Source organism: Temnothorax longispinosus, chromosome 4 (assembly GCF_030848805.1).
Source record: "Temnothorax longispinosus isolate EJ_2023e chromosome 4, Tlon_JGU_v1, whole genome shotgun sequence".
Taxonomy (NCBI): Eukaryota; Metazoa; Arthropoda; class Insecta; order Hymenoptera; family Formicidae; genus Temnothorax; species Temnothorax longispinosus.
Genome location: NC_092361.1, coordinates 12501887 through 12524072, shown reverse-complemented (window position 1 = coordinate 12524072; position 22186 = coordinate 12501887). Strand labels below are relative to the sequence as shown.

Here is a 22186-nt window from a genome sequence, read left to right as displayed (position 1 = left end):
AACGACTGAAGGGTATCTTGGAAAGAAAAGCAACATGGTCTCTTCGTGGGGATGAAATCTATACCACCCACGTGCTATGACGTGTTCGACTTTTACCCTTTGCGCCTCTCGGTGTTTCCAGAGATAACACTCACACACAGATGCGAGACATCCAGCACGAACCAACCCGCGCGCATGCGAGGCGAGACGTAACATATATTTACGTACGCGTCATTTCGCTATACGACGGCCGAAATCGCCCCTTGCTTAATGGAACTACCCTTAACAAAATGGCGACCACTCGAACGAAATTGGGATGTATGGTATCTACACTGGATGCCGCAAATACCTTCAACGCATGAAATCGCAATAATTTTTCGCATACTCGGATGATGAGAGGTTTGTCGGGGAAGAACTCGACATTCATTTAGGGAAGCATTACGAAGCGGCTGGCTCGACAATTTGACGTTCAACGTATCAATAAAATTAAAGATAAATAATAAATCTCATATAATTAATAAAGAAGCAGTTGGAGATAAATTATGTCGAATTTAATGTTTGTTGTGAATCTAATAAAGATAATTTTAAATATGTAAATTTTTAATTTAATTTAACATTTTATATATTTACGCATTATACAGAAATTGTAAATACTGGAAGAATAATTTATTAGTAGGATAGGTATATTTCTTTTTATTAAGAATGTCTTTTTTCAAATTGAACAAAAATGCTAAAAAATAATGCAATTTATTTGATAAAATAAATCCTGAGAATTATGCGGTGGAATTAATATATCAAAATATAATGCTGTAAAATAACACACATTACAAGAAACTCTATACGATTCTAAGAATCTCCAGAATTTTAAGCTGAAAGCTCACATACCACGGGGAGAAAGAGAGAGACAGAGAAAAACTCTCAAAATACTCAAATTCAATACTCAAAACATCAACTAAAATTCTAAGAATTTCTAGAATTTTAATTTTTCCGTGGGGGTTGGCACGAATCGTAAACAAGTTAGAAAAAGAGAAGTAACTAATTTCTGTGTCAATAACAAACATGAAACTACAGGAGTTCCCAGAAATACATCTCGACGATTTCATATTACTTACATTTTTTAATGAGAATTAAAAGATATCTCATCATAAACGATTAATTATACTTCTCCAAAATAGTTTAGAAATTTACGAAAATTTTAAAGAGTCGGGCAAATTCTCGGAGAAGAACCGTTTCCAATAATTTTCAATTGTGCGGCGCCTCATCCGAAACGGGCGGACGTACGGCTGGATTCGGGACGAGCTGGCCGTTTCGTTATTATTCGTTTCGCTCGCTCTCAATTCGACTCGAGCACATCGCTTCGCCGACCATCACCCGTTGCTCGGCAACCTCTGACTCGCGACGTGTCGTTATATGATGGCGGCGGGGGTGGATAACCGATGCGGCTGTTCAGTCTCTCTCTTTCTCTTTCTTCCTGCCTTTCTCTCTCTCTCTCTCTCTCTCTCTCTCTCTCTCTTTCTCTCCCTCCCTCTCTCTCTCTCTCTCTCTCATCCCATCTTTCTCTTTCCATCTCCCTGTTTGTGCCTCCACTGTTCAGCGAGGCCGTCGAGTGGCACTCGTTGACCAAACGGTCATTACGACAAATGTTGGTTATATCTTGACGACGCCATCAGATACTGCGCGAACTAGCGTGAATCGGAGGGGGTGTATATGGGGTGAACCACCATAACCACCCTTCATAGCGAATAGCGCCGTTGGCACCTATCCATACAAACTGCAGCTGCAGGATTACGCTCGTACGCGTTTGACATAACTTTTGGCCGAGAATATATGTAAAATCGATAACCAGACAATATAGGAGAAAGATATATGTAACAGCACGCGGAAAGTAACAACTTATTCAAGTCGGCTTGAAACGAAAGTGGACCGGATAGTATAAATTTTAAGATTGATAACAATTTATGTCAGGATATATTTGCATACCGCTCCGTTTGAAACGTCATCCGAACTTGTGCGAATAAGAGGGTTAATAATAAGTACTTCAGCAATTGTTAAATTGGCTCTTCTCTCATTACGATGATGAATTTTCCAACTGGGTTAACGACGCGAGAAATTTACTGCATGGCTTCATTCTGAGTGACCGTCTAGTTATCACCATTCTATGCATGTTCTTAAAGTTTACATAAGATGAAACGGAGATCGTAGATTAAGATAGAACTCGTCAAAGGTCATATATTTGAACCCATTAATTACTACGGTATTAATTACTATCATAATCTGTCGCGCAATCTCGCATTCCGAGATGATTAGCAAAGTCCCCCTGTTTTCACAGAGAATACGTCGCGAATATATCTATATCATCTTCATCTATCTCGCAACGGCACGACTGTGCGCATATAATATACGACAGAATATGAAATAAGAAACGAGAGAGAGATATATAATAGAGATAGGAAAATAATAAAATGTTATTAAAAATATGAGAAAGACAAGATTTACTACTGAAAAATTTACTACTGCGCAGGACAACAGGACGTTACGTGGAAAAAATTGTCTAGCTATCATCGCAAGACTTACAGATAATGTGACAGTATTTTGTCACCATTGCAGTTATTGTTTTAATATTGTTTTAAAAAACAATCAGCATATATCTATTGTAATGTAAATTATAGAATACAATTAATAAGACTATCGTAGCCAGAGAGAACGTAAAATTGGTATCTATCGACTTTACGGAGCATAGTTAATTTCGTTTATGTTACGATTCGATATTGTTGCAAGCTCCCGTGAGAAAGTTAGACCGGCGCCCCGCGCGCGCGGACATCTGAGAAAATAATCCGAGTTAATTCCATCGGAGAGCTACACATCTCGCGGGCCAACTTGTAGCGTTAATTCCAAGAGTCTCCCGGAAAAGAGAATGGACACGACCATACGCGATAAATAAATCCAATAAAAGACACGCGAGACAGAGGCGAAATAGAAGAAAACGGGCCGGCCAGGCTAACTGTGGAGACGGAGAGGAGACACACCGATAAACGGAGGCAAAGACAGAACCCGAGGCGCGGAATAGCGCGAGGGCAAGAAGAGAGAGACGTGGACGTGGATGGGAGGGACGATGGGGGGACGATGGGTAGGAACGTCACGGGAGCGAGACGCACGATGGTGGAAGGGGCTGGTGGAAGGGGATGGCGCGCGCTATCGCGAACCCCGCCGGCGAACGCGGCAGGATGCCGAGGTCGACGCTATCGATTGGCGTCGGCGTTTCCTCGTCGGTATCTAGCGGCCGATGCGCTCTCTTTTTCCCCCTTTCTCCCTCTCCTTCTCCCACACATCCTCCTCTCTCTCTTTCTCTTCTTTAGCCGCGAGGGGCAAACGGGGGGATGGTTTTGCCCTCAACGCACCCCCTCGTACCTTCTCTCCATCTCGCTCCGTCGCTCGCTCTTCCGTCCTTCCTCCTCAGCCACCCACCGCGGTAACAGGTGTTGGTCTGGCCCCGAACTCGTACAAAATCGATGGGCGAGAGCCAGATCGGCGTCGCGAGAGGTTTCCCCGCCGATCCACACCCCCGCTCGCCGTCTCCGCTGCCGGCCTTTTCCCCCTTAGCAACCTCCGCTCTATCCCCTCGATCAAGGAAGAGGAGAGGGTGGCGCGTATAAGAACGGGGGAGCGAGAACGAGAGGGAGGACGCGCCACAGCCGACGAAGAGGCGACGACGAGAAGAGGGTTGGAAACGCGAGTTACGCGGCAGGGAGAGAGGGGGGGAAAAGCTGCACACGAGCGCGGCGGCGAGGACGCAGGCGCCCGGGACGCGGGGCGACGCTCGTCGGCGACGCTGCATTGGCAGTTGCACCCCAGCCACACCCGGTACGAGCCATGTAGTCGGGCTACCCTCCACCGCGATACACGGCGGACAATTGTTGCTTCTGCGCCTACAGGTGGTACATCTTCGTCTTCGATCTTCGCGGAGCTCGTCGGTACTCGCGTCCGCCGTCGCCAGGTGCCCGAGGATTCCGCCGTCGTCCTCGTCATCGTCGTCTCACCGTCGTCGTTCTCACCGTTGTCCACATCTTCGTCGTTATCATCGTCGCCGTCGTTGTCGTCGTCGTCGTCCTTGTCGACCCGTCGTTCGTTCTCGTTCCACGTCACCGCCGCCGCCGCCGCCGCCGTCGTCGTCGTCGTCGTCGTCGTCGTGTGGCCATCGAGGTGCTCGTTGTCGTGGTTACGCTTCGTGTATATCCGTCCGCCGTGCGAGACTACCGGTAGTCCGCGTGCCCGCTGAGCGAGCCATCGTCGACACGCTGCGTCAGGATCCCGGTGCCGAGGCTTCCGGCAGGAAAATATAAAAAAAAAAAACGAGAGAGAATCGCGTCGGTGACGCGAGTGGTGCCCGCGGTGAAGCCAGGGGTAGTACGGGTAGTTTCGGGCGCGCTCGTCAGCCAACTCGCTTTCGACTACGACTGTGTGCACCGCGTATAGGGTAGCGAGAGCGCGAGAGAAACGGGGGTTGCAAGGGGGTGCGCGCGGGATTTCCGGGGTCGCGGAGAGGGCTAGAGGGAGCTATCGACCACATGTAAGGCGGCGGCGGCAGCGCTTGCACACACCGGCGCACACGGATACACAACATCGCGGACCTGTTGTCCAACTTGTTGCTCGTCCCTGCAAAGGCACACCCGCCCATTGCATCTCCGGAGTCGAAGGAGTGCTTGTTTTCGAAAAAGGAGGTAGAGCCGGTCGTGAGAAATCGGCGTCGGATCGCATATCGAGACGCCGCGCTCCGAACGAACGAGCTCCGGCCACCCCCGGAAACACGGACGAAGAAGGCGAGGATGGAAATACGGCGAGATTGAAACTCGAGGCTCGGAGGGAACGTACGTTTTCGACAAACGGGGATTTCAAGTTGGATTTCAAGCGAGGAAGGAAAGAGGAAATTTTAACGAGGATGGATTAATACGATTTTTACCCTCAGTGTATAATTTTGTGCAAGCTTAATACAGTGTTCGTTTGTTCGGAATATATTGGATCCTATACTTCGTGAGAAAATTAGGATTCATCCTGTGAGACTTCCGCTCTTTATGAGTCAAGAAGAAGACATCGAGGAAGATTAGATGCAGCAGAAGGCTCCACTCTTTCATCCTCAGAGCATAATATTCGTTTCCTACAACTCAAAGGAAACTAATGGCGCGCGCCGAGTAATTCAGAGGACCAACTTCTTATAGAAACTCAGCTATTCCTATCGAAGCTCTCGAAGTCATTTACTGTGAACACCAGAGAGTCGGTTAGACGTCACTAGAGAGCTTGCAATTGACGAAGATAAACAGGCCCGACTTTGCCAATAAAGTAGCGGGTAATCGTATTTTAATCGCATCTCTTTCGGATAATCAAACGAGATTTTCCTCACCGAGGATCAGAGAAACTCGCATACATCGTTCACCGAGAAGTTCTCAATCGTCCATCGGTCAGAAGCTCCAGATCCTGTCGCGATGAGGATATCGTCATCAAGACACGCACGTCCCGAGGCAGCGACGTCATCGGGAATCGGCGTGACGAGATACTGCCTGGAACAACCGGGCGAGTGAATCTCGCGGAGCCAAGAGCGACGGAAGTCCCAACGTGGATTCGCGTACTCCCGGTGACGCATGTACTTGCGGAAGCAGCGCAGGATAACGAATTCGCGACGGTGAAGCAGAGGAAGAGAGAAAAAAGAGAGCGAAAAAGAAGAGAGAGAGAGAGAGAGAGAGAGAGAGGAGGAAGGAAGGAGAGGAGAGAAGGGAGATAAGCTAGATGGATAGAACGTGCACGTAGGACGTATGCGTACGTTTTGCGAACAAGATACGCGGCGGGCATGAGGCCGGCGCCGTAGAGCATGTAAATCTTCCACCCGTGAATATACAACGAAAGCAATACTACAAACAAGGTAATCTCGAGGAACAAAGCAAAGGCAAGCCGCACACACTTTCTGCCACCACCCTCCCATAATCTCGCACCTAATCTCGCCCTCTGATCGCGCTTAGGGATCTATTCCGAACCGAGACGCCGCGATACTATTTCCCCCGCTCGGACTCGATCGCCCACGATCAACAAGCTCCTCCCAGCTCCTCGCTTCACTTAAGAGATATTTTAATATGAATGTATACACGCGCATATAGACACCGCGATCGTACGAGCGCTCACTCTTATCCCTGTATATAGTTATACAAATATATATATATATATATATATGTATATATATATATATATATATATATATATATATATATACATTTATACGCAGAGTCCTATTGAATAATCGTGCAACGACGTTTAGAATTAAATCAAGCGATATCGCTGAGATAGCCATCTCGAGCTGAGCATTTTATCTTCCCTAAGGAGAGAGTCGTCCTCGCTTCTCCTTATTACAGGGAGGAATTTCGAGTGGAAGGAATTCTGATAGAAACAGTCGGCCGCCAATAGATCGATACGAGACGACCATGTCGCATCTCGGGATATCTGAGAGGAAGCGCGCGAATGGGATAAATAACTGGAGCGTCGATTGAGAGATCGATTGACGTCGTGTGTGCCTGGTGAAATCTCCACATAAATCATCAGGAAGATAAATCTAGCGTTTTCCCCAAAAAACGAAAACGAGCGGCAGGACGGTATATTATATTAGTTAACGGTATATTGAACGATATATCGCAGTGTATCGTTTGCCGGCGAGGAGTCGGGACTTCTGCAGAAAAAGATTTGCGCGATATCCGCGATTGATACTTTCTTGATCGTGGCACGAGAAAACGCGCTCGCAATAAAGTACGCCGTCACACCGGGAGGACACCGAGGAAGGAAGAAGCTCAAGAGGGTTGTGTTTACCCTACGCCGGTTGTTTGGTGATCTTAGAGCGATATTTCGATATTAATCCCCGGTGAGAAGAGAGAGCGACGATCAGCCAAGATGCCGCGGTGCTATATGGTAAAGAAGGCCTTGTGCAACAAGTACATAACCAGCGTTGCCAGAGGATTCGAGAGCTGGGGCCGCGCAAGGAGCACGCCATCGCCAACCATCATGCCGCTGCCCTTCTCGCCCGTAGAGGGATACATTGCGTCCCCTGTTGCACAAGGTACGCTACACCAATAATCCTAAATTGGACAGGACTGAAATGAGATTAAGATCATCCCTGACAACACGATGTCTGAAATCGAGACATGAGACGTCTTCGAGACGTCATTGAGACATTGAAACGTCTTCAAGACGTCTCCATGTTTTGGGCATTGTCCTAAAAAAAACGCGGTTACTTTTTTATTTTATTTTATTTTTGTAATTGTTTCAGCGCTTTAGCGGTATGTTATGATATTCACTTTGGCGTATAGCGCCGGCCCGATATATGCGTTTATATCGAATTATCAAGTGATAATGGTGCCACGCACGCCGTTGCGCACCGCGTAATTCTCGACAATGCGTTACCTGGTCGCAACAAAACGACCTTAATTGTCGGAATTCTCCGTGGCGTTACTACTTGTACGGCGCATCCGCCTCTTGTGTGAACGGCGAAAATGGTATGCGAAACTTGTCGAGACAGTAAATGCAGTTACAAAGGCGGTGCTCAGAATCATCGTAATGGCAATGCGCGTTTATAGCATCTCGTCGGCACAAAGAGGCGAAAATTTCGAACGTTCGCGCGTACGAATAATTTACAATTGACCGAAATCGTTATTTGCGGAATCGTTTAAAAAAATGACGAGTCTCTTTATCGAAACTTTGTTGGACAGTTTGAATAATGTCCATGTAATAATTATTGAAATTAATTAAAATTGACGTTTACCCAAATATCCTAAAGTGTGTTAACTTGTGGGATGCATAATTGCAAAGTTAAAAAATTCAAAATAATTTTCTTTCTTCCTTTACAGTTTTTAGCTATTTATAAAGAGGAAAATGAAGAAAGAACAAAATCTTAATTCAATAATTTTTTATTGTATATATTTTTTAATAACTTATATTTTAATAAATATCTCTCATCCATATGCTATATAGTTTTGCAGTCGCGCAACTTGCGACAAAAATTTTGCACGTATCCGAAGTTGATACAACTTTTTTATATACCACATAAATAAAAGTAATACAGCACGAAAGGCGGAACATCTGCATTCGCGTAGTATTCGTAGCTGTCGATCCTTTCGCGAGTAGCGAGACTCTTCGTGATCACAGTAAAAATTCATTCCGCTCGCGAAACGTACAGAAACAACGACGCAGAAATATTAAAACAGATCGGCCTGACGGCGTAAGAGAAGTCGGTTGTTGTTAAAACGAAACGTGCGCTTTCATAACTGAGTTATCGTGAAATTTTATATCCGCTTAGTCTAGGAGACCTTCTTGGTTCTCTACTCCTGTCCCTTTTGACCTCGTTTCTAAACATATTTGTCGTCATAATCCCACTACCCCTACCTTCGCAATCCGTACCGTGCATCCCCCCCTCCCCTCTATCATCCGTTTATCGCTGCACTTTCTCCTACCACCATCAAGGTTCGACACTCTTTACTATCACGCCGGTAACGAGAATCGGATACCCTTCTTTGGTGTCCCATTTAAAAGCCCGCGGGATCGTTAAATCTCGATTAAAAAGTCAAATAAAAGCAAAGAAACGAGTTCACACGTTGCTGCGATATATATGTTAGTAAAGACATTTTGCAATAACATGAACTTATATATTTTCTTTTTATTCTGTTATGAGCGTGGTCCGATTAAAGTTATCATGTAGGTACGCGAATGAATTAAGCCTAATCTTTATATGTCCTACCAGAATATCGCTGTACGCCACCAAAAGACACAACGGCCATCACGACTTCCGCCGTGGCCGATGCAGAACCTTCGAAGGAACAACCGAGCGACACAGACACGTCGACTGTCGCGACAACAGTGACGATGACACCATCGGCATCCGTCATTACGATGGCACCATCGTCATCCGTCATCACGATGGCACCATCGTCATCCGTCATCACGATGGCACCACCGTCATCCGTCATCATGCCGACACCCACGACGGACTATTCGATGACGACGCGAATGGAGACGACCGTCGTGATCGCATGCACCACCACGACGTCTTTGACGACTCTGTCTCCGACAGAAACGATTGTCTCTCCCATCGAGGAAATTACAACGACGACAGTGATGCCCTTACCTCCATCGGTCGTGCGAACGACCCCCGAGAGACTCGAAGAGACCACGACGACGTCCATCGCGACGCTACACCATCCACCGTTCATCAAAGAACCGTCTCCGCCGTCCAGCACGCCGACGTCCTATCACTTGGAGGATACCCCGGAGTATTCGAGAACACCCGACTCTAGGATACGATTGGTCACCTCGTCTTGCGGCATGCCCATGTCCGACAACGTGTCGTCGTCCATGTTTAAAGACCGCTCCCCGGCGGAAACGGAGGCGGCGCACGACCTCTTAGAGCTCTCTCGATCGCTACCTCCGTTGCCGCCACCGAGCGTCGCGATCGGTCCTCACAACGTAATCGAGGCGCCAGCGACCGACGTCCAGGAGATGACGGTCTATCAACCGCCTGAGCAACCGATCTACCAGGTGGACACAATCGACCTGGCCAGCTCAACGATTTACAGCCATCATCATCAACAAGAGCAGCAGCAACAGCAGCAACAGCCCGCGGCCGGTATCATTTACGAATCCAGCGCGACTATCGTGCCATCCTCGAGTAACGTTTTCATACCTCTGTCACCGGTACAAGAGATCCTGCTGACGTACAACACATCTAGCATACCGTGCACGTCGATCGTCGCTCAAGAGCCGCAGCATCATCAGCCACCACCGCAGCAGGAACAGCAGCAGGAACAGCTGCAGGAACAGCAGCAACAACAGCAGCAGGAGCAGCAGCAGCAGGAACAGCAACCGCAGCATCAGCAACAACAGGCATTGCCACAGCAGCAACAGATCGAAGCGACGCCACCCCTAACGCCGCCGACTTCCGAGTGCAGCAGCGATATCGAGAACAGCAACCCAAACTCGCAGCCGACGCAGAGAGACAAGGAGGTGCAAACCATCACGGAGCAGACGGAGGGAGTGAAACCGGCCAGTTACACGTATGACACATTGCTCGTCTCGGACGGCAGATCGAAGAACAAGAGGAGAGAGCCCGCGCAAAAGAACCCAGAAGCTGAACCAATCGAGGCGCCCGAGACCTCCAAGACCGGTCGTTACGTGTGCTGCGAGTGCGGTGAGTAGCGTTAATTGAATTAACTCCATTTGTAAGATTATATCTTAATATATTATTTATATCTCTTAGGGCCGCGATTTCACCACCTCCGATTCACCACCTTCGATTAAACTCATTCTTCATCTCTTTCTATAAGGAGGACAGTTAGAAAGAGTAAGTTTAATCGAAGGTTACAGTTAATCGACGTTGGTGAAACTGGCCCTTAATAAATTTATGAGATTAATTTAGATCTCGACGAATATCGCCGAGATGATAATGTCCGGACGCACCTTAGCCGATATTACCACGAATGACTCACTTCACGTCAATCCCATGTCAACTCGCGCGTTTCCCTTCCCTTCAGGCAAGCAATACGCGACTTCGTCGAATCTGTCGCGGCACAAGCAGACGCACCGCAGCATCGACTCCCAATCGGCCAAGAAGTGCATCCACTGCGGCAAGGCGTACGTCAGTATGCCCGCCCTGGCGATGCACGTGCTCACGCACAAGCTCACGCACAGCTGCGGCGTGTGCGGCAAGATGTTCTCGCGGCCCTGGCTGCTGCAGGGCCACTTGCGCAGCCACACCGGCGAGAAGCCGTACGGATGCGCCCATTGCGGCAAGGCGTTCGCCGATCGCTCGAATCTGCGGGCGCACATGCAGACGCATTCGGCGGACAAGAACTACGAGTGCGCCAAGTGCCATAAGTCGTTTGCCCTCAAGTCGTACTTGAACAAACACCTGGAGTCGGCGTGCCAGCGCGAGAACGAGGACAGCAACGACATCGACACACCGCCATAAGCAGCCATAGTGCCGGGTTGCCGTTGAACCGGCGCCGCGACAAGCGGCAGGTAGGTTTCTCGTTCACCGCGGCGACTATGCGACCCGAGTTCTCGTTTCTTTTCGAAGATTGACAAAAATCGATTTACCTATAGTTTTCTCGTAAACGACGTTCGTTCACGTCGGACGATTGTTTCGCTTAATTACATTTGCGACAGAGTCTAATATTACACAATAACGCGAGGGGGTTGTGAAACCTGCTGACACATCGGCCGCGATCGATCACAACTATTCTCGCATTTAGACCTAACAGCGCGCCCGAAATAAAGCGCGCTCTGTGCTAACCGATCAATCCGCAATTTGCAGCCGGTCGTGCACGACGTAAACTGAAGATTAGAGCGGCGTCATCACGTTGACTGGTGAAAAAAAAAAATAGTTCGCTGCGTAGACAGTACTTTTGCTCATGGACCAAGAGAGAAAAAAGGACGGAAGATGAACGAACGCACCCCTGGGAAGCCGCTGCTGGTCTTTCATCGCCATGCGGATGCGATTGGTTTCGATTGTTTTGCACTGGAATTCGAGTCAGTCGGGTCTATCGTTGCGCTTGATTACGGCAGCAAGTCCTCATATTCCCTTTGTCTCCGCTGCAATGCCCGCGGAGCTAAAAAAAAATTTAAAAAAAAAACTCGCACTTCTCTAAAGCTCGAAGTCGGGTTTAACGTTAAATTCTCGGATACTCGTTTGTGAATTTGAAAGTGTCGCAACGCTACACAGGCATTCCCACAAGCAGTCAATATTAACTTTTAGTCGAACTGTTTAAATACCCGAAATCGATGTTTTCATCCAATTCAGAGTCTCTCTTATTGTTGTCCGCCAATTGTCCTTTCGGCTTTTCTTCTTCCTAAAGCAAAATATTTTTTCTCTTTGAAAGAGTATTAATACGATTGTAATTGCATTTTGAATCCAGATCTCTCGGATAACTTGTAAGAGCTCTGTTCTCTGCTAATCCAGGTTTGGATTGGATCGGGAAACACGCGAAGCGGTAAGAGAGAACTTTCAATTAGTCGATAAGATTTTGCTCGAAATTACAGAATGGGCTAATGACTTGCTGTCGTTGTTCAGAAGAGCCTCGGCTCTTTTGTGCATCATAGACGACGATCAGACGTCGAGTCACCGGTAACATCCAATTTCAACGGGTATCTCTCGGTAAGCGCAAAGTGATTCGATTTACTTGCCGGCTTAAACGTCGCGGATGAGCGGACGCGGGCGAAAATCTCAGGCTGAGCGGGAACGAGGACGAGAGAAGGTAATTGACATATCGGCGTCTCTGGATCTCGCGCTCGTCTCTTCCTTCTCTCGCGGGAAGAGGAATTTCTCTGAATATTTCACCGCGCACCGTTTCTTTCGGTTCCAAGCACATATTCGGGATATTCTTAGGATTGTTTTTTCCGATTTTTCTCGATGTTGAGAGTGCGGAGAAGAGTCTCGCGAATTGCCGCGCGCAGATCTCTGACGAGCGAATAAATATATCGTTGATAAATAATGAAAATTGAAAAGCTAAACGGAGGTGGTGGTAATGGTACGTGGAAGTAATAAAAATACAAATTGCGGGATAAAGGGAGACATCTGGAATTTCACTATTTTCGGCAAAATACAAAAAAATGTTGAGAGGTGATCGCGGCAGTCAGTGATGTCAAACTCAAGTACTTTTATGTTGCATATCGTATTGTTGATTCGGCGACAAATCAACGTGATATGCATTTATAAAATTTGGAATTGGACGAGAGTGCACTTGGAATTTTTTTTTCTATTTTTTTTACCGTACCACTTTTATCCATTATTGGATAGTTTCGCCAACGTCACAGTTTGCTAGAATCTAATTTAAGCGATTCTTTGTCTTTCTATAACATTGAAACTAGAACGGAGAATCGATTAAACTGAGGACTCAAACTTGATGAAACTGGCCGGTTAGTTTTTCAGTCGCTGCCGAGGAACGATAAAGTTTTACGATAAAGTTTCATATAAAATGCACTTCTATTTCTCAGTAAAAACCGTGCTTAATTTCTACAAAGTGCCGTAACCTAGCGGTATTAGCGTACGCGCTTCAAAACTCGTGCGATCTCGATCGTTGAGAGATCTCTTTAATGCACAGAGAAACTTCTTTTCCACCGGCGAGTAGATCTGTATTTTGATTCGCGCTAGTCGTTTTAAGTAAGTCTGCCGTGAGGATGCTCCGACATAAAGTGATATCAATGTTTCAAAATGTTTTTGGCCGTCTTCTTGCCGAGAATCGATACGATAATATCGCAGATGCATCTCACTTCGTGAATTCGTAAAAATGACGAATCGAGATGCTTTCAGAATGAGCAGCGATAAAGTCGATCGTAGACGAGGTATAAGTGCAATACCTTTCCCGTAGCTTATAAAAGCTCACTTTTTTCATCCATCTTTGCTCGACGATAAAGATTCGCTCGTTGTTCTCTTCCGGGAAAGAAAGATCCTGCGTAATAAAAAAATATCTTTACTACAATTTTATTTACCAGAAAAGCGCACTGCAAATCCAAGTATATTATTTTTCCACGCTTAAACGTCTAAAAATGACACATTAGATTGAAACTCTTTTTACATGTTTCTTTATGTGTTAAATTACATCATTTAATCCCTAACAGCAAATGTATATTCTGAGAATGTTCAGAGGATATCTTAAAGTATGAGATATTATAAGGATGTTCTCAGTATATTAAGTACATCCTTAGTATATTCTATAGATATACAGGATATTATTGCTGTTAGGTAATTGTATTAAATTAAAAGTTAATAGGTTTAATAGTGTTAAATGACGTGATTTAAAACGGCAAGAAATGTGTAAGAAGAGCTTCAGCTAAAATAACACACTTGGATTTGCAGTGCGATTTCTTGAAGCACTGGAATTAGACACTGGGATTTAGAAACTGGAATTAGAAGCTGATGATATACATAGGCTACGGCAAATTGAATTATCGCTCTATATTTTACCTTAATTTAAGAGTATTTCGAATATATAACTCTCGCTGCACCGCGGAGCAAGCTCTCTCCTGTGCATTTAAATGCGCTCTCGCGCGCGATTTTCGCCGTGGATCCTTAACGTAACGCACGCGGATACTCGCGGAAAGTTTTCATCAACATTTCACGTAAACTGGGCCACCTGTTGAATGCAGAAATGACCATTCGGTGGCAAAAGGGTCGGTCGTACTGCTCCCCTGAATTATGGAACACATCATTTCCTCGGTTGTTAAAAGCGCGAACAAGATCGCGGTCAACTGCAACGTTTCATCGAAATTTATCAATGCTTTTTTTCCGGAGCTGCGAGAATCGCGCGTCGAGAACGGAAACCGCAGAGAGTATCGTGATCTCTTTACCGGAAGAGGTGGCACCGTTTACAAACGTGCCTAGAGATTATTTTTAAGATATTTATTAACTTATCTTGAATTTTTAGTATTTAAAATGTGACGAAGTTGAGATTGAGAATTATTTTTTTTAGTGAATTCTTGTTTTATCGCATTGTTATCAAAGTTCCTACAGATTTTATACAATTTTAAGCTTTAATCAATTTCTTTTATTGATTTATTTATATATATGTATATATTATTTATGTGTAGAATCTAAAAACTCGAATCGGGATTAACGAAAATTGTTATTCAATTAATTTATTTTATTTCGTAATTCGATTCGTTATATCTAGTCATACGGCGTCAACTGTGAGAAGAGACGCAAATCCTCTGTCTTTTAAAGCAATATAATAAAATGTCTCGCGTAACGGGTGTATATATAGCATGACATACTAAAACTGGATATATTGAGGGAGATAATACCATTGCTTGGAAGGTTATTTTCCCGTGAAAGCTTCGAGCAAGAAGAATGAAAAAAGTGGATCGCACGCGAGTGCATTTTATAGAACGGTGCAATCCACAACGTCATACCAAAGATATGACCAAAAAAAAAGAAGAAGAAAGAGCAAGGGAGAGGAGCAGGGGGAGGGTGGAATTAAGAGGAGAAGAAAAAGTACTTACGATCTAGTCAACAAGTTGCGCTTGAATTACATCCTTTTTATCTTAGTTGCCTAAGGCGGTCGCATGTATAAATGAAGAGGAAGTGACGCTTATTCTTTCTCGACACGTATATTTTATCTTACTTTCCCCTTATTGTGCCGTCTAAAGCGTTTCTAATATAGCTTAGAGATATTTTGGTACGGGAAATTTTACGAGCGACGGCAGTGTATAAGATATAGCGGAGCAGATTGATTGTGTTTAATTAATTGAACATAATATATACGCGGCCCGACGTACATCTTATATCGTTGAATGAGATTAAAACGCTCGGTTAAAATGTGAGAAAGAAGGAGAGTTTTAGTGATTTTAGTTAGTACAAACGTATCAACACCAAAGGAAGTTAACGACATGACACCCCGATCGCTTTTTCGTGAGACGCCGCCGCGCCGTAGAAATCGTGGCGACAAAACGAACGGGAGGAGAGAGAGGGATCGGCGTTTTTCCGGAAGTCTCCTACTTACGACTCATTTTCTCTTCCTCTCGGGAACGCGACGGGCAGATAACGTCGAGGTGCATTGAAATGTAAAAATAAGATATGAGAAGCGCGCGGAGTAAAATGTACAACACTACCATTAAAATAATAACTGCGAGAAGTAACAAAATTAGAACGCCGGATGTGATGGCATAAAATAACTGAGCTGAAAAAAAAAAACAAATAAATATTTTTCCGTTTTTTAATATACGTGTATTAAAAACAGAGTGCATCGATTATTGCAAACTGAAAATATCCGGCGCGAGATGAAATAATTTCGCAGAAGTTAAAAGCGTCTCTCGTGTAAACGAATTCGACCTATTTCCGCTGGATTCGTTTTTGACATTTAACGCTCGTATTTTGTTCTTATATTTCGTGCCTCGACTATACACGCAAGTCATCTCGCAAGAAAATAGATCTTTATCCATACGGAAGAAATCACACACGAAACGCACGTAGTTCTGCAGCTCGGCCACGTTTTTCGTAATATTTGAGATTAACTATAGACACTCGTCTCTTATACTGTATTACAATACTCGACAGTCAATCGAATCTATAATTAATAGTGTAAATTGTAACGGTAGTCAATAATAGAAAAAGGAGGAACGAAGGAGGATGGTGCACATATGGTCCACGACTGCCCCTATAGTTGGGTCCCAAGCGAGTTCCGTCGATCGGGGGATACGTGAACATCGCGGCGCGGTTTACGGTAGTTTTAGTGTCGCGAACAAGAAAGGTGACAAGAAGCGAAACGATGTTTCGTGGCACGATTTCGTGCGCCTTGCGTATAATCAAATAGTTTTTCAACTTGAAACTTACTACGATGCAACAAGGTGACGACGTATATCTCTGCTTTCGTTCGTCGAAACGTGCAATTTTTCTCGTTTATAAAGTAATTCTCGCACATTTTCGAATTTATATCGACGTGATGTCTATTTACATCATTCCCGGAAAAAAATAATTAAAATGATATGATAAAAATTATCGTAAAAGTTATCACTAAAAGTATGTTAAGATAAACAATGTTGTCAAATTATTCGATTTTATTTCTGCTGGAAATTAAGCCCTACAATTTTCTTTGCTTCAACACTGTCAGAAAAGCGAAATCCTGCCACAAACTCGACACATTTATCGGCGCGATATATTCAACGATAATTATTCAATAGGAAGAAGAAGAAGACTCTGTCGTAACGGGGTGAGGGCGAATCGTCAAGAGAGTAAGATTGCATGCCACAGAACTGATATACTCGTAAACGCGAAATAAATGCGGGCAGTCGTTACTATTTTTTAGATATGCAAATGATTTTTCTTCATACCTCGGTCGAAAGTACGTACTTTCGTCCCTAATAGCAGGGACGAAAGTTTAACATTTACTCCCTGTGAGAAGTACACGCGCGCTCTCTATAACTTTAAACCTTAACGCCCTTTAACCTTAAAAATAGTCATCAATATTGTTCTGTCAATATGTCATCTGATGAATCCGTAGACGAGGAAGAAGTTATACGAAATTTCGATGCAGAAGCGCGATTGATAATAAATACAAATACGTTGCCAAAGAAGTCTGTTGATCAATACAATCTTGTTTACGACACGTATAAAAAGTGGCAGATAGAACACAAAACTTCAGTCAAACTGTGAAGAAAATAATTTGGTTGTGTATTTTAAGGACCTATCTAAAAAATTAAAGCCGTCAACTTTATGGAGTGTTTGGTCAATTTTGAAAAGCACATTAAATTCAATGCACCGGCCGGAAGACGCGATCCCGACGACGGACGGCTTATCGATCGTCCTGGCGTGCGAATCCGCGCGACACACGTGCACACACATACCAACGGTCACCCCGTTGGCACGCACGTGAATTTATTTTTACAAAATATGACAAGACTTGACTCTTGGAATGTATTTGATGCCTGCCCCCCCCCCCCCGACCAGCAGCACTCGCTTCGCTCGTGCCGCAAATGTCGGGGGCAGGCATCAAAAACATGCTTATTAACATTTAAAGTTAAAAAAAGTAAAATTAATAACGTACTTTCGACCGGCTATGAAGAAAAATCGTATACACTACGCGGGCTAAAAGTTGAAATCTCGGTCCTGCTCGTCATGATGCCCTCGGCTTCGCCTCGGGGCATCATGACGCGCAGGGCCGAAAATTCAACTTTCGGCCCTTGTAGTGTAATATACTATAAGCCAGGCCCCAGAGGACGATCATGCCTCATACGTTTCTCTGTCTGGGGGAAATAATTCTTACCGCATGTCGGATTTAGAACTGACAATGAGCGAGACCGACGTTGACTTCAAAATCGGCCGATTTTATCATACATGTCTTAAAGAGTTTTAAAGATGTCTTTCGACGTCTATTAAACACGCGGGTTGTCTAGGGAGCGCATTCGTCTTGGCATATTTTCGTTTTATGAAACGAACGGATGTGGCATCGCTTCTAAACAGATTAATCCTTATTCGAGCAACAAAACAATTGTCAAAAAAGTCACTTATACATAGAAATGTATAAATATTACACAAAATTAAAAATTATTTTATATATGTATAATTAAAGTAAAATGTATTAATATTATATTAATTATATTACGTATATATTAATTGTATTTCGTAGCTATAAATATATATATATACACATATATGTTTTTATACAACCAAAGATCGCGCGGAATTTTATAAAACTGAATTACATTTACCTTGAAAAAGTTCGTTTCGTGAATTTTATAGCGGGTGTTGCAGACCGATGTCACCCAGATAAGAGTTAAGAGTCTTAATTGCGAAAGGATACATTCGTTTGTTTTTTTCTCAATCTTCTCATTAATATTAAGCAAAGTTAATTAATTACATTTGTATCAATCTGTCTCTTTGTTCTGCGAAACTTTGTTATGACAATTTATTAAGTGTTTTAATATAAGTTTATTAAGGGCGATTAAGTCGTACGGAGAGAAAAGAAAGGAGCACCCGATAAAAAAAATTGCAAGCAACAATAATATATGAATGAAGGAAGAAACTGAATGGACGCGCATTAATATAAAGACTCCCAATTAAAGAGGACCAAGTTGCTAAAACCGTTTCTATGCCGCGCGTACGCGGCGGATTTAACAATTGTAGTATATATCGTTTTCGAAGTGATAAGAATCGTCAATATAAGCGATAGAGAGAATAACTCACTCAACCAACTGAATGTTAAATATATCGAAGATAAAAAAGAGAACAACGAAAATGTGACAAGCATTGTATACACGTAAATATAAATACAATACTTATAGAGACAAGGCGCATCCATTATATATATAAAACTCTATATATATATATATATATACATATATATATATATATATATATATATATATATATATATATATGTATGTATGTACATGTAGTAATCGATCGAATCACACTGAAATTCGAGAACCGATCGTTCGTACGCACGTCTTCAATTTAACAATGACGACGTTTCGTACTCGCTATTCGTTTGAACGGATCTTATAATGGCGACGCCCACTGTGTATTTCTGCGAGAGAAATGAGATGCATTTTCGCGCGATGTCAATACTCTCGTTTGTTAACAAAAGCATTAACATGCGTTGAGTTTCTTTGATGTAGCTGAAGTTTGCTAAAATTAGTTTTTTTGTGTCAATCAGTTTTTTTTGTACCGAACATTTCCTTCCTTTCGCTTCGCGTTTCTGAAAGTAACGAGAGAATTTCGAGTGATTCTGCCGGTTATTACATTTATCAGGTTTATTATATTAATTAATGGAAAGGAGAAAGAGAGGGAGAGGGAGAGAGGTGAAGAACTGTTGCGATAAGTTAATGTATTAAGAAGATACATGTGAACACGTTTCGCGCACGCATCTATCGTGTACATACATTTGTACACGAACTTCATGGGGAAGCAGGCATGATCACCGCTAAACCTGGCTTTTCGAAAAAAAAGAGAGAAATAGAAGAAAGAAAAAAAACGTATAAGGAAACATAGGGTTTAGATTAGTGTGATACAAGGTACGACAAAGCAATAATTTAGTGATTGTACGATATACTTGATTAGCGAATTAGTGCTAAGTTATAATGATACTTTCGAAATCTATAAATATTTACTCGATAAATCGTATAGTTTTGTAGAAACGCTGGAAAGATTGCCATTTCAGATTAACACTGTTTTGGGATCAAAGATTTAGGGGAGAGAAAAAAAAGAAAAAAAAAGGAAAATTGATAGTTGGAAGCGAACGGGCAGAACCGCGATATAATCCTGATCAGGGATCCGCGATGATCTTTTTTTTTTTGTATCAAGAAGGCAAACGAAACGAGCGACTCAGTAAACAATTAAAAATGAACGAGAAACAATACGAGATTTCGATGAGTACGTTGTTCGCGACTTTTTCTAACACAAGACGAACTTCGAAATAACTATACTCGTTCGCGAGTATACGCGTATCTTACTGGAAGAAACAGGATAGAAAAATCGTCTTTAAATTCCGATAACGCGATGCTTTGTCATTTAGGAGAAGGAGCCATCTAGCATAGGTGCCAAATTTATGCATGCCGAAAGAAAAAGATTTGAGGGAAAAAAAGAAGAAAAACGTTCATCGATTTATACCCGAATATGAATAATCCATATCACAGTGCAGCTTGTATCGCTTATGGTTAATGATTTGTGACACACTCTTATTCCCACACATCACTGATTACGCCATGTCATAATAGAAATTGTCACTTAACGGATGAGACTGAAAGTGAAATGAGTATAAAAGTATATTATGCACTTTTTCGTCATTTTCTGAGATATTTTCTTGGAAGAACATAATTTTCAACAATCATTAGCTACCGTAGCCGTACCCACGGCTTTTATTTGTGACAGCGTTATCGTGGAGACACAATAAATGAGATCAGAAAACGAGGTTGCAGCGGCGGAAAGTTGTTTACTCCAATCTGCCTATGCCAAGCTTTTAAATGAAGAAAAAACGAGAAATTTATTGCGGTTGTCGGAAACTTGTGACCGTATAAATTCGTATAGCGTATAGATAAAAGTGAATTTGTGGAGAAAAGTCGCTTCTTTTTCGAATTCACGTAACAAGTTTATAGAATTTTTAGAGCGTATACACAGGGGATCTGTTAGCGTGCGATTCGATACAAATTTCGTGATTGAGGCTTACTTTTGATAACATGAATATCAACTTGTTCGACAGTCGTCACCGCTCTTAAACTTTGCAAAAAAAAAAAAAACAATAAGGACATATATGAGGACAAGTATGCATTTGCAAACGCATCGCAATAAGAAACGATGTCTGCAGTATTAAAAATAAATACGCATAGACGAAATGTTCTTCCAATAAAACACGCTGCAACAAATGGCCGAAGTTAAGCGACAGATGAAAAAATTGTTTTCAAATAAAAGAAATAACAGAAATATTATCGATTTTTCAAATTATTCTATATAAATATTTTGTTCTCGATAGACATCATTCAATAGAAACATATAGAATCAGTCGATATGTTATTTATAGCAATCGCTAGTTCTCGAAAGTTAAGAAATTCAACAATCACATATAAAATCAGCGAGATAATACTTCGTTATGGTATTAAAATTGATATTGCAATTTAGTATGTGTAACTTTCTCTCAAACCAACTACAACGCGTGTGTAAACTCGGCGGATTACCACGGAAAGATGTACGCATATGTGAAGCGAATAAAAGTGAATTTGCCAATTTTGGAACAATGTAACACCAAACTTCAACTAGAAATATTGTACACGTCGCGCGTACTTTTTAATGTCAAACCAAACTTTGTTAGTCATTTATAACGTCATATGTCGTTGCGCGCATCTGTACACCTAATACAACACCGCCGATACCTATAAATAGGATTAACACAGAACGATTATCCTTCGAAGAGAAACACTGTACTCAACATCTCCGAGCATTTTTCTTCTCGCGGATTCAGTACCTATTACGAGCAAGATCGATTTCAGCGTCATACTGAGATAGATTTTATTTATCTGGAAAAAAAACTGCACACGATCGTATTCCAAACAGCAGAAATGTCTAAAAAGATGCTTTGAGCTTTCTCGGGCACATTAGATATTTCTTCGTGTTGTTTAGAATATTACGGGTATTATGATATCGCGTATATGTTAGTGGCGATTGAACTTCGCTAAAACTCTTGAACTGATTTGTCAGACATTCGGTTTTTCGTGCTGAATCAGGTGCTGAATCGAGCGTAACGCGGAAGAACGCAAAGAAAATGACTCGCTCGGGCTAGGAGTGTAGGATAAAGCGTTTTATGGACGACGACAAACACGTTCACGACCAACATACGTGTGTGAACCACGAATAAAAATAACGGCGGATACCTTTTACAAATTTTTCGTAGCGCAACCCGCGGCACTCCGTCGCCGCGACGTCGACGAAAGCAATTTTACATAATATTTACAGCGGTGTGCTGTAATAAACAGCACACGTCACACATACATTAATTCGTACCCAGTAATGTAATGCAAGAGTCGATCGTGTTACTGACATGTTTCTTATCAATAAACTAAATCTTAAATATGGACTACGTACTTTATATCATTTATCTCATCCCGAATATTCCTGTAATTTCCGAGTTTATTCCTTGAGAACATATACCGCTCTTTTTCAGGGAAATGTAAACTGATAAATATGTAAAACTAAAGATTAAGT

At 43.0% G+C, this 22186-nt stretch overlaps 1 protein-coding gene across 2 annotated transcripts in view; it reads left to right on the top strand.

Annotated features, from left to right (window-relative positions):
• Positions 1 to 22058, top strand: part of LOC139811250 (uncharacterized) — an 86924-nt gene extending 64866 nt beyond the window's left edge. The window contains exons 4-8 of one of the 2 annotated variants that reach the window (XM_071775413.1): positions 12 to 5890; positions 6343 to 7069; positions 8747 to 10189; positions 10533 to 11019; positions 11315 to 22058. In XM_071775413.1, coding sequence (XP_071631514.1) covers positions 6904 to 7069; positions 8747 to 10189; positions 10533 to 10969 — 2046 coding nt within the window. In that variant the 5' untranslated portion in view covers positions 12 to 5890; positions 6343 to 6903 and the 3' untranslated portion in view covers positions 10970 to 11019; positions 11315 to 22058. Of the gene's footprint in view, positions 1 to 11; positions 7070 to 8746; positions 10190 to 10532; positions 11020 to 11314 lie in introns of both variants that reach the window. The other variant, XM_071775412.1, reaches the window with a different exon arrangement.
• Positions 22059 to 22186: the final 128 nt, after the last annotated feature.